Source organism: Phacochoerus africanus, chromosome 5, assembly GCF_016906955.1.
Source record: "Phacochoerus africanus isolate WHEZ1 chromosome 5, ROS_Pafr_v1, whole genome shotgun sequence".
Taxonomy (NCBI): domain Eukaryota; kingdom Metazoa; phylum Chordata; class Mammalia; order Artiodactyla; family Suidae; genus Phacochoerus; species Phacochoerus africanus.
In genome coordinates, this window is record NC_062548.1 from 9,297,344 (window position 1) to 9,310,165 (window position 12,822).

Consider the following 12,822-nt stretch of genomic DNA (forward strand, 5'->3'; position numbering starts at 1 on the left):
AGCCTTCACCACAGCAACATCAACACCAGATCCAAGTCTGTGACCTACAGTACAGCTCATGGCAGTGCCAGACCCTTAACGCACTGAGCAAAGCTAGGGATCGAACCTGCATCCTCATGGATACTAGCTGGATTTGTTTCCACTGAGCCACAATGGGAACTCCCCTGCCCAGAGATTCTGATAACGCAGCTTGAAGTGAGGTCCAGGAATCTATAATTTTACAAGGCTATCTAAATGATTCTGATGCACTTCCAGGTTTAGAAACCACTGAGTAACTTAAAGGTGATAAATGTAAGTATGCAGGAAACTGAATTATTCAAATGTGAATAATTTGTTTCAACTTTGCACAAAAATTTTACAGGAAAATAGAGAAAAGCTTTAAAACCTACTCAAAATCTACAAATGATGCAATGAAAATTATACTGATCCTCACAAGTATAAACAATGTATCTTTCTTCCCAGTTTCCATAATACTCTGTACCTGTCCTGTAACATTTCAAATTCAAATTTATGTTATAAATGTTTAAATGTCTCTTTTCTCCCTACAAGTCCATTCTTTTCTTAAGCAAGACTGTTTCTCTTTTTTTTCCTTTTATTTTTTTTAAGTGCCACACCTGCAGCACACGGAAGTTCCCAGGCTAGGGGTCACATTGCAGCTGCAACTGCTGGTCACAGCCATAGCCATGTGGGATCCTAGCCACGTCTGTGACCTACCAGATCCTTAACCATCGAGCAAGGCCAGGGATCAAACCTGCATCCTCATGGATACTAGTTGGATTCTTCACCCACCAACAAGCCACAAGGGGAACTCCACAAGATTGTTTCTAAGTCATACATATTTCACTCAAAGTGTCTTCAACAAAGTAGACACAAAATGTATGTAAACTGAGCTTCCCTTTGGTGGGAAGGATGTCCAGATGACAACGGTCTGAGAAAGAAGAGGAAAATGACTGTTGACTTACCTTCTTTATTCTGCAAAGTTGTCATCATTGAGCTCAGAAGCTATACTTTATGTCTCTGTTAGAAAAAAGAATTGAAGTGCTATGACTCTGATTGAACATGATTTTAAACTTTCTCCCCTTCCCGCCTTTTCTTTTTTTGGGGGGGGGGCACACCCACGGCATGCACAAGTTCCCAGGCCAGAGATTGAACCCATGCCACAGCAGCAACCCAAGCCACAGTAATGGACCTTTAACCTGCTATGTGTCATAAGGGAACTCCTCTCCCTGTCTTCTTGGGCTCAGGGACTCTTTGCCTGGGAAACCTAAACTACATTTTCTGCCTTATGGAATACAATTCTACTTCTCAGCAGTGTCAATTAGATGCTGGAGGACAATGAGTTAACTATTTTAATTTTTTGCCATGCCCATGGCATATGGAAGTTCCCAGGCCAGGGGAGAGTTATTATTTTAAAGATAAGCAACAATCCTTAGTGTTTTAAGTGCCTAGACTCATGTCCAACATGAAGCAGCCACTTATAAGTAGATGGAAATGATAGTGGTGGTAATCTGTTAAAAAACAAAATTCAACTGAGTAAATTTTGAGGATCTCATTGGCTTTATTCAATGATTTATGAATCAGGCAGCATACAATCTACCAGAAAGATAAGAGCCTCAAGGACCTGTACAAAATTAAAAGAGTTTAATATAGGCAGAAGGGCACAGGAACAAAGAAGTAATACTAGGCCAAATGAAGCAGATTGGTTATACAAGGTCACTTTCTTTTAGGGGATTACTGGGGCCTATCAAGCAGATTACCCAACTAGTGCTGATCAGGCAATTCCTGATTGACTTTAAGATTCCACTACCGGGGAGTTCCTGTCGTGGCTCAGTGGAAACAAATCTGACTAGTATCCATGAGGATGCAGGTTCCATCCCTGGCCTCGATCCATGGGTTAAGGATCTGGCGTTGCTGTGAGCCGTGGTGTAGGCTGGCAGCTACAGCTCTGACTCATTCGACCCCTAGCCTGGGAACCTCCATGTGCCGCAGAAGCGGCCCTAAAAAAAAAAAAAAAAATTCCACTGCTGGGAGAGCCATAATTGTAATTAGGCTGTTTTAGTTTAGTGACATGGAGCTTAGCATAAGCAACTCTATTTGGTGCCTCTTATTAAAACAGACAAATTTTTAAGAGATGGAAGTATAAGTAGTAGTAGCAGGTGGCTCTGGTGTAGGCCAGGGGCTACAGCTCCGATTAGACCCCTAGCCTGGGAACCTCCACATGCCAAGGGTGTGGCCCTAGAAAAGAAAAAAAAAAAAAGTCGTAGCAGCAGTAGTACTAGTAGTAGTGGCAGTAGGATGTGGTCAGTCCTAGGAGTCAAAGAGTGAGAGTTTTCTTCAGAGAGATAACCTCATTTCACAAGGTTCTCCTAAAGCCTAAAACACAAACTGGAAATTCTCTAACATAATTCAGAGGTCCCTATGCATAGAGAACCCTCTTTTAACATCACTATAATGTATATCTTCACTTCACTTAGATCTTCTAGTCCAATAAGTTTCCCAAAGGTGCTGGATGCTAACAATTTCTCCTCATGGTTCAGGAATATTTGGTAACCAGCAGAGGTCCCAGAGAAGCTAGAAATAAGAATCTTGCATTCTCACTCTATACACATAGTTTATTTGTAGCTATCTACTCACAGACGTTCTACACATGACATCAATATGCTTCATAATTTCTGCCAAAATTGTTACTAATAATAGTGAATAACACTGAGCACTGACTGTATCTTTGAATATGTCATCTCATTTAATTCTCCCAATGAATCTGAGATTGATATTGTTTTACACTTAGGGAAAATGAGGCTTAGAGGGATTTAGAGAAATTAAGTAATTGATAAGCGGCAAAATCAGGATTAGAACATGTCTGATTTATAAATCTGTGCTATGAACTGTGCTACACTACACCCCAATAGTCTAGTTCAGTAGTTCAGCACTTCACAACCATTTTAATATCACAGCACAGGTGTAAAGCATATACTAACGCAGACACTGAAATACACAGAAAATATTTCTACGTGCTCTAGGGTAAAAGGACCAGGCTACTAAGAGCCATATAAAACCGAGGGGTGGGAGTAGGGGGCCTCCAGCCAAACCAGAGGCTGAAGAGGTTAGCATCTCTACACAGCTTTATACATCAAGTGTGACCCAGCACAGTGCCAAGACTCATCTTATGATGTTCCAAGAATTTATACATTTTTCCAGTCGTACATACTGCACTATTGATATATTTCTACTCAGCTGTTAGAACTACCTTTTATTTTATCAGCCTAAACCTCTTGTGACTCTTTTACCCAATTTTCTTTAGGCTTAGAGCACTCCTATTTTTGCAACAATTATAACAAGCATTACAGCTCTAGGAAAGTCTTCAGAGGTCATGACGTGCCATCTCCCCTTTTTACAGGCAGTTTCTGGGAAGTGGGTGTGGGCGCTTTCTACTGTACTTACACCACTGTGTGATTCTAGTGTTTTATATATGCATCACCATGTTCAAATTATGTAATTAGTGTTTTATATATGCATCACCATTTTCAAATTTAAAAAATCATTTTAAAAATGATTTTTTAATTCTAAATTTTTAAAAGAAGATAAAAAGAATATTTGCATTCTCAAATCATTATCTAAACATATACTGACCTCTCTAGGCCACAATGTGTTACTAGCACCCCAAATAACTAGAAAAAATTGCGGATTGCTGTTGAGTTCATAAGATTTACGAAATCTACAAGCAGCAATGAATGTTGGCTTCCCTTAACCTAGAGTGAGAATGTAATGAAGAATATTACTTTTAAAGAAAATCTCTAACCTGGTCAATAGAGAAGCCAGGAAGTCACTGTCTGACAACTCAAGCTTCCGTTCCTCCGTTTCAGATGTAATATTTTCTTCCACAAAAACAAATACTGAAATCTAATTCAGAGAGAAAAAAATAGTTTTAAAGACAGTTAATAAATATACAAAATACCACCAACTTTCATCTGACCAGCTACTAAATGACTGGGGGTTCTAGGCCCAGGAATAACATTTGGGGTTTTAGTTTCTCTTTTCCGACCTTAGATGAAAAAGAGAGATAAAAAAATATATGCAATAAAGCTTTAAGTGTGAACGTAAAAGAGAGTTCCAAAACCAGATCCTAACTATTTGACTGACATAGAAAGAAGGGTGAAGAAGGAGGGGAAAAAATAACTAGAAATATTAAGGGGAACCAAGGAAAGGTAAATGAGGTGTTCCAAAAAATAGTTTTCTTTCACTTAGAATACTAAAAATCATCACATCTATTTTACAATGAAATCACCTAGCTCAACAGTTCTCAAAGTATGATCCAAAGACTCCTGGGGGTCCCCTCTATTTTCCAATTACTTATCTGTGTTAGGCTGGGTTTTCTCATACACTTCAACCAAAACAAGATACCAATACAGACTGAATTCAGAAATAGATGAAAATCAAGGTGTTTTCTATTAAAGCAGACATGAACGAGATTCGCAGAAATGTAAAACACCATTCTTCATACCAAATTTTCTTCCATTTAGGAAGATATATTTTCCCTTAAAATGTTATCCACATTAACATGTAATGGGTTTAGTATTTTAAAATAAATGTTTAACCTTTCTCAGTTTAATTTCTAGTATATTAATATTAATAGATAAACAGATACAAACCAACATTTGGAGTCCTCCATAATTTTTAAGGATATAAAAGTGTCCTGAAACCAAAATGTTTGAGAACTGATCTAGCTAAATAACTTAATTTAGCTTTATCAATATTTTCAAAAGCATTAATCCTCCTTCCTCCTTCCCCCATTTACAGCATGTTCACAAATTTTCCCCCTCTTAACCATCCAATTATTCTCTTTATATTGTCCCTGGAATCCTTGGTCTAAGAGCAAATGTAAACTCTTTAGAACTGTCCTCTAACAGAAGCCATGAGCCTTGGAAAAAAACAAAAACTGGGAGTTCCCACTGTGGCTCAGCAGTTAAGAACCTGACACAGTATCCATGAGGATATGGGTTCAACCCCTGACCTTGCTTGGTGGGTTCAGGATCTGGCATTGCCGTGAGGTTCGGTGTAAGTTGCACAACGTTACTGTGGCTATGGCGTAGCCAGGCACCTGCGGCTCTGATTCCACCCCTAGCCTGGGAACCTCCATGTGCTATGGGGGTTCATGCCTAAAAAGAAAAAAAAAAAGTGAATAATTTAAGAAAGACTCTATTTAAAATTTCTTTCAAGCTGGAGTTTGATTTCATTCACATTCCTAATGGCATGTAGACCCTTGCTTATTTTCATCAGTAGTAGTTTTTTCTTCTTTCTTCCTTTCTGTCTCCCTTTCTCCTTGCCTTTTCTTTTTTGGGTGTATGAGCACAGAATGATTTCAAACTTTTAACAAAACTGAAAGGAAAAATCATCCCAGCTACCCTTACTTCTCACACCTAACAAGGCATTTACTGCCATAAACTACTTGAACTAAACCTTTACAGAATCATATAAGGAAGTTAATGGTGAACTAAAGCCGATTGCTTCAGAACGCCAGGCAACAGGGACAGGGCCACTTATCACCAAAACAGACTTTTTTTTTTTCGGGACCCTGATCTTGGTTCAGACCCTTTCTATCTAACTCCCTGAAATGCTTCCACACGTGCCCCTGTTGCTGACTTCAAACTAGCTCATGTTGTTTTCCCTTGAAGGGCACACGGCCATGAACTCCCATATCTCTTCACCATCTGCCCTCTCAAAGAGCCAAGGCTTGGAACAGTAAAAGCCCTACTTCCACCTTTAAAACCAGAAGGAAGAATTTTGGGCGACCTGCATTTCCCTTCGCTCTTCCCTCACCAATTCCCTCTTAAGGACGGCAATTAACACCAAAGGTACCACAGGCAAAAGTTCTTCACTCCCCTCAATAGGTAAAACAGTGACTAGCTCTTCCCCGTCAAGAAACTCCTCCTGAATTTCCCCTCAGCTCCCTCTCCCCTCCCCCACCCCGCTGAGGCACCAGGATCCTCATTCTTTCCCGGCCAGTCGTCGCCCGCCCCGATACTACTGGGTTACTTTTGTTTGTTTGTTGGGTGCGAGTTTGCTGTTGGAGATTCTGAGGAGAGGGCTAAGAGTTGGTCCTCGCCCTAAAGAGAAAACTCCTCAGGCTAAGAGTTGGTCCTCGCCCTAAAGAGAAAACTTCTCCTCAGGCAACAGGTACTAGGATTGGCCGCGCCTAGCACCTTCACCTGCAACCGGAAAAGCACCAACAATCTTCTGGAGCGAGGAGGACCTAAAGGCGAGGAGCAGAATGAGCTACCGCAGCAACTCTGCAAACTCCTCCAAAACTCGAGCCAGTTTTCCCGCCACCAAGCAAGGTAAGGCGCGAGGCCACACACAAGCTCCACCCCACCCCTCCTACAAGCGGCGTGCTCGCAGGACTGCTGCGCATGAGCAGCTGGAAGCTAGTTCGGCGCTTGCGCAGCTGAGTTATAGCGCCATCTTCCAAACGAACGCCCCGTAAAACTACAAGTCCCATAATCCTGGTTGGCCTCATTTTTTTTTTTTTTAGGTGGCAGCAGCAGTGCCTGATCGTTCATGAAGCCCATCTTCCTTTTCCTAACTTTTTTCTCTGCCCTAGACTTCCTTCCTGATTCCCATTCTTCCTTTGAGTCTCCTTCAAACCCTTATTTTGATATTTTGAGACTACCCTTAACACCACTCCCGCCTCTTTCGCCCTCTTCGCAGCCACAGGACCCAAACCCCAATCGCTGTTGGCTCGGAGAACGGGCCCCCTCTGAAAAGGGCATCGAGTAGCTTGTTCCCCATTGGCTGAGGCCGGGGCCCCCAAAGCCGACCGAAATCTCTTCCCTGCCCACGTTCGTTTTTATATAAGGCGGCGCAAACGCGCCGCGGGTGCTCGGGAAAGCCTGCGTGCAAAGGGGGCGGTGGTGGTAGATACACTGTTATTGGTGGCTGTGGTGGGCGTCTGGGTCGCCGTTCCCTAACGGGGGGAGGGGCTCGCGAGCAGGCGTCGGGTGGTGGGTGTGGAGGCGGAGAGGAGGGCGTGGTGTCCCCAGGTGATCGCGATTGTGGGAAGGCGGAGGAGCGAGAGAACGACCTGGCTGTTTCGGGGAAAGAGGAAGTTGGACAACATCGCCTGTTTTAGTACTTTTTTTCCCCCAGTTCATCAGAGAATATTTTCCAGGGGGGTGAGTTAAAATGACCTATTGTATTATACTGAGAACAGTAGTTAGGAAGACGGTGGGTACACGCCGCTCCTTTCCTTCTCCTACTTCTAGGTTCGCCCCTCTTTAGAAATAGGTGGGCCAAGAGGGCCACCACTTTATGAATAATTCACGAGGGCCTCCCCGTTCTTTAGCCACGCCCCTCCGAATCGTGCTGACGCATGTTGCGCGTACCAAACCTGAGGAAGCGACGTAGCAGTCCCCGCCTCTAGGACGGAGGGAGGGGCGTCATCTCCAGCACGTGCTGCATCTACCCGCGCAAGCCCAAAAGGGTGTGCGCAGGCGCTGCCCGCCAGGGGGAGGAAGGAGGCGGGGTAGGGAGGTTGCTGGGTTTAGAGCCGGGCGGAGACGGCCGAGACTCATTCCTCAGGAACAAGGGTCGGGTGTCAAGGAGACCTTTTCACACCAGCTCCCCGTCCCCCGCCTACGGTGGGTGGGATCGCGCGGCAGAGACAAAGGATATCACTAGGGACGGACGTAGCTGCGAAGGGAAGTAGGGCGTCAGTTTGGGGTGGTGGGCTTTGGTTGGGGGGGCTGAGGGGGGCTATATTTAAACTCCCGGAGCCGTTAAGTTGGTTCGTACTCTGATGCGCGCGCAACCAGGGTGGTGGCTGAGTGCGCATGCGTGATTCCGGGGCCAGAGGAACGCGCTCCAGCAGTGCGCGCTCGCGGCGAAGCGGTAGTGGTAGAGGAGAAAGGAGTCGGCGCACGCGCGGTTGGTTCCTCGAGTTCGGGTCTCGCGGGCATCTTGTTTTGGTCTCGCGGGCGAGTGGGGCGCGCTTCGGGGGAGGCGCTTGGGGACGAGACTAGGCGAGAAGCGGAACTGCGCGCGCACTCAGGAAAGGGGGGAAGGGAGCGCGGTCTTAGGAAGGGGGGGTTAAGCCCCCTGGTCCCCCTGGTTGCCCTCGACTGGGACGGAATAAGGGGAGGAAATGATCGAGATGGCGGCGGAGAAGGAGCCGTTTCTGGTGCCGGCCCCGCCACCGCCGCTCAAAGATGAGTCGGGCGGAGGGGGCGGCCCCACGGTGCAACCACACCGAGAGGTCGCCTCCGGGGAGCTCCGCGGCGGGACGCAGCGTGGGCCGGGCCCGCGCGCACAGTCGGCGGGGTCCCCAGCTTCTGGGGCAGGCAAGGAGAGCCCCGGGGCTACCTCTACCCCTCGGGGCGGCCAGTCGCAGCAGCAGCGAGGGGGCGGCCCCCAGGCCCTGTCGACCGGGGAGGCCTGCTTGTCGGATCCCCAGGGGCTAGCCGCTCCCCCGGACGTGGGGGAGGAGCGCCGGGGAGGGGGCGGAACAGAACTGGGCCCCCTTGCTCCTCCTCGACCGCGTAATGGCTATCAGCCCCACCGGCCCCCTGGGGGAGGTGGGGGCAAGAGGAGAAATAGCTGTAATGTAGGGGGAGGTGGTGGAGGCTTCAAACATCCGGCCTTCAAGAGGCGCAGGCGGGTTAATTCGGACTGTGACTCTGTCTTACCTTCCAACTTCCTCCTGGGGGGCAATATCTTTGATCCGCTGAACCTGAATAGTCTCCTGGATGAGGAAGTGAGCCGTGCACTCAATGCGGAGACCCCTAAGTCATCCCCACTTCCGGCCAAGGGACGAGATCCAGTGGAGATACTCATCCCCAAAGATATTACTGACCCTCTCAGTCTCAATACTTGCACTGATGAGGCCCAAGTAGTCCTTGCTTCACCACTCAAGACTGGTCGGAAGCGGCATAGACATCGGGGACAGCACCACCAGCAGCAGCAGCAGCAGGCAACTGGAGGGAATGATAGCCACTCCGTGCTGCCCACAGCCCCCCTCACTCCCTCACTCCAAGGGGAGGGCACCACACAGCAGCAGCGGCAAAGGGGCCAGAACCGGGACGTCCCCCAACCCTATGAACTCAACACAGCCATCAACTGCAGGGATGAGGTCGTGTCTCCCCTTCCATCTGCCCTACAGGGTCCCTCAGGCTCCCTTTCAGCCCCTTCAGCTGCCTCAGTTACCTCTGCACCCCCGTCTTCCTCCTCACGACATCGCAAACGTCGCAGGACTTCCAGCAAGTCAGAGGCAGGGGCTAGGGGTGGAGGCCAGGGTCCCAAGGAAAAGGGCAGAGGGAGTGGGGGAGGCCGCCAACACCCCCACCCACTACCTGCAGCAGGCTTCAAAAAGCAGCAGTGCAAGTTCCAGTATGGGAATTATTGCAAGTACTATGGGTACCGCAATCCTTCCTGTGAGGATGGGCGCCTTCGAGTTATGAAGCCTGAGTGGTTTCGGGGTCGTGACGTCCTAGATCTGGGCTGCAACGTGGGCCATCTGACTCTGAGCATTGCCTGTAAGTGGGGCCCATCCCGCATGGTGGGCCTGGACATTGATCCCCATCTCATCCACTCGGCCCGCCAAAACATCCGACACTACTTGTCTGAAGAGCTGCGTCAGCCACCCCAGACTTCTGAGGGGGACCCAGGAACAGAGGGTGAGGAAGGGACCTCAACCGTCCAAAAGAGGAGCTGCTTCCCAGCTTCACTGACCGCCAGCCGGGGTCCCATCGCTGCACCCCAAGTGCCCTTGGATGGAGCAGACACATCCGTCTTCCCCAACAATGTTGTCTTCGTTACGGTAAGAAGATCTGCAGGCTTGGGATAGGGGCCCGGGAATGAAGATGAGATTAAACAGGAACATGGCAGGGGAAGGTTATGACCCAGAGGACTTCTGTGCGCACGAAGAGCCCACATCCTCAAAAGAAGGGTCTGAATCGGCGACTGATTCCACTGGGTGTCTTTCCTTTCCTATAACCTAGCAAGGTGGGGAAGGTAGGGGCTCTACTTGGAGTCCTTTCTCATGACTACAAGCCCCAGGATGGGCACAGGCTCCTGTCCACCTTCCCTTGGGGGCTGGTGCTCATCTGGTCCAAATGAAAACCTGTCCTCCAACCTCCTGAAGGTGCATGGAATGGGTGTCAGACCTCGAATGTCTTGGAATGGGGGGAGGATTGAGGAAGTGGCTAATATTCATAGTTTCTGCCCTTCCATAGGGACCTCGTTTACAGTTAGATGCAGAGTTGGTTGAAGAGTGTCCGTGGCCTTAAATCCTCTCCACACTGACCCTAGATGATGGGGTCGGGGGGAGGGTCAGAAAGTCCTCTAGGAAAGATGACTGTGCCCTCAGTGTCTGTCCCCTGACTTTACGTGGCTTCCCGTAAAATGCTCCAGGTAGGCCTTCCACAGGAATAGAGTGTGTTGGGTTACAACTGGAAGAATGGACTTGGCAGAGGGTGGTAATAAGCTTATCATCTAGAAAACTTTTCTTGGGATGAAGCTCTTCATTTCCCTGAGAGAAAGGGAAGAATAGGCCTGAAACTTTGTCAGCCCCAACTACAGGGAATGAGTCCACGGGTCTCCCTTTCAAACCTGAGTTAGAGCCCTTTGCATAATGTTGGGTCACTCAGCTCAGTGATTGTGGAGTGGGAATAAGTACTGGACAGGGTCCTAGGAGAACCCAAGCATTCTTTCTTTGCAATTTGACCCCAACTTTGTCGATCTCATGGATAATTTGCTCAACTTAAAATTATCCAGGCTCCCTTTTTATGTTTGATTGGCTTGTTACCAATAGAAAGCAAGAAAATGAGACTCAAAAGAGGGCACCATTTAGAGTTCCCTGGTGGCTAAAGATTCAACATTGTCACTGCTGTGGCTCAGGTTTGGTCCTTCGCCCTGGAATTTCCATGTGCTTTGGGTCCAAAAAAACCAGAGGGCACCGTTTGGGAGTTATTTTGAGGCATGTCAGAGAAGGTTGTGGCCAGGACTATAGTGAGGCTGCAGAGTGGACTGTGGGGGCGGCAGTGGTTCTTGAATGCGTCTCTTGACCTCACCCCTAACTCTTCACCCTCAGGGTAACTATGTGCTGGATCGAGATGAGCTGGTGGAGGCCCAAAAACCTGAGTATGATGTGGTGCTCTGCCTCAGCCTCACCAAGTGGGTGCATCTCAACTGGGGAGACGAGGGGCTGAAGCGCATGTTTCGCCGGATCTATCTGCACCTACGCCCTGGGGGCATCCTGGTCCTGGAGCCCCAACCTTGGTCAACCTACGGCAAGAGAAAGACTCTCACGGTGAGTTGGGGTTTCTGTGGAAATTGTGGCTGTCCTTCCTTTAGGTGAGGCAAGAAAGGTCTCAAGGAAGCAGAAAGCGGACTTTCTGAACAAAGTGAAAAGGCCCCCTGGGTGGGCATCACTCTCCATCAACAGAGAAGGCACCAAGCTGAAGCGGTCCCTTGCCCTTCTCTCTAGGAAACAATCTACAAGAACTACTATCGAATTCAGCTGAAGCCAGAGCAGTTCAGTTCCTACCTGACATCCCCAGAGGTGGGCTTCTCCAGCTATGAGCTTGTGGCCACACCTCACAACACCTCCAAAGGTAAGGCTGGCTTGTTTTGTTGGGGGTGGAAGGGAGGCCTGTCCTGGTGCAGGGTAGACCCTGTGGAGAGTCTTAAGGTCCTGCCAACCCCTCCTGATGGCACACTCTTCCTCAGGCTTCCAGCGTCCTGTGTACCTGTTCCACAAGGCCTCTTCCCCCAGCCACTAAGTGGCCTCCTGAACAGAGAGTATGAAGAAGCGGCCCACTGCTCCTGAGGACCTGGGGGAAGAGGAAGTATCCCAAGGTCTTTCCTTTCTGGCTCCAAAAATACTTTCCTTTCTTGGATCTGCAAAGAATGCTTTTCTTATGTTGCTGCCCCAGCCTCTCCCCTACACCTCTGGCACCTAAGCCCAGCTGTGCTGGAGTTACCATCTTCCTCTCCCCCGGCCCACTGGGCTGGATGGCATGGACTGTTTGCTGACCTCTGTTCTCCTAGGGCATGGGAGGTAGAGTTACCAAGTTCTCTAGCCTCTTCTTCCTGTCCTCCCAAGGAGAGATTCCCATTTCTCCTCAGCCCTTGTCCCTTGCTGCGTTTCAGTGGACCACGGATAGACGGACTAAGGGTTAAGAGGGGGAAGGTGGCGGGGAGGCATACAGGTACTGTGAAAATCCTTCCCTCTGCTATCCCCCACTGGGAGACGGGTTTGGGTTTGGATTGTGAGAACAGCACAATAAACTTGATGTTTAGGGCAGTGGCCCCCCACACCTGTGTATGGGACATTCTAGTGGCAGGGCTGGGGTGGGGGGGGTGCTTCCTCTGTGCCCAAACTATAGTCTTAAGGAAAAGGAGGGTTTTTTTCAGTGGTGGGAAGATTATTGAATGCTACTGAGACCTACACACAAGTATACAGAATCCTAGGTCAGGAAAAGCGGGTATAACGTGAATTCTGATGTGAAACAGAAATGTCCCTCTACCCTCCCCAAAAAGCCCATTGGCAACATTTTTTGTGGGAGCTTTGGGCACAAAGCTAACTTTGGAAGCCGAAGTAAAACTAGAAAAGGCACTCTTTGGACTGTAGCACCTACCTACCCACATTTTTTGGTGTGCTGTGAAACCAGACTAATGGGTGATTTAATTAACATCAAATTCTTAGGCAGCTCAACAGTGTTCCTGGAGCTGTGAACATTCATTCAACAAATATTGAGCACTCTTGGGTTGGATGTAAACAAGATGAGTGAGTCCTTTAAGGTGAAAGCAAGGAGGTAATTTCACCAAGGG

General features: G+C 48.2%; 2 protein-coding genes across 6 annotated transcripts in view; one reads left to right on the forward strand and one right to left on the reverse strand.

Annotated features, from left to right (window-relative positions):
* The window catches only part of ZCWPW1 (zinc finger CW-type and PWWP domain containing 1), a 33,115-nt gene extending 26,198 nt beyond the window's left edge, over window positions 1-6,917 (reverse strand). For 2 of the 5 annotated variants that reach the window (XM_047779678.1, XM_047779677.1), the window contains exons 1-3: window positions 6,207-6,398; window positions 3,800-3,900; window positions 963-1,017 (exon numbers count right to left, since the gene is read on the reverse strand). In XM_047779678.1, the coding sequence (XP_047635634.1) occupies window positions 963-990 (28 nt within the window). In that variant the 5' untranslated portion in view covers window positions 991-1,017; window positions 3,800-3,900; window positions 6,207-6,398. Of the gene's footprint in view, window positions 1-962; window positions 1,018-3,799; window positions 3,901-6,206 lie in introns of all 5 variants that reach the window. The other 3 variants (XM_047779679.1, XM_047779681.1, XM_047779680.1) reach the window with 2 other exon arrangements.
* Window positions 6,918-7,250: 333 nt separating this feature from the next.
* Window positions 7,251-12,306, forward strand: MEPCE (methylphosphate capping enzyme). Its single transcript, XM_047779676.1, has 4 exons — window positions 7,251-9,808; window positions 11,081-11,299; window positions 11,477-11,603; window positions 11,719-12,306. Exons 1-4 carry the CDS (start codon window positions 8,138-8,140, stop codon window positions 11,769-11,771), a joined length of 2,070 nt encoding a protein of 689 aa, XP_047635632.1. The 5' UTR covers window positions 7,251-8,137; the 3' UTR covers window positions 11,772-12,306.
* Window positions 12,307-12,822: the final 516 nt, after the last annotated feature.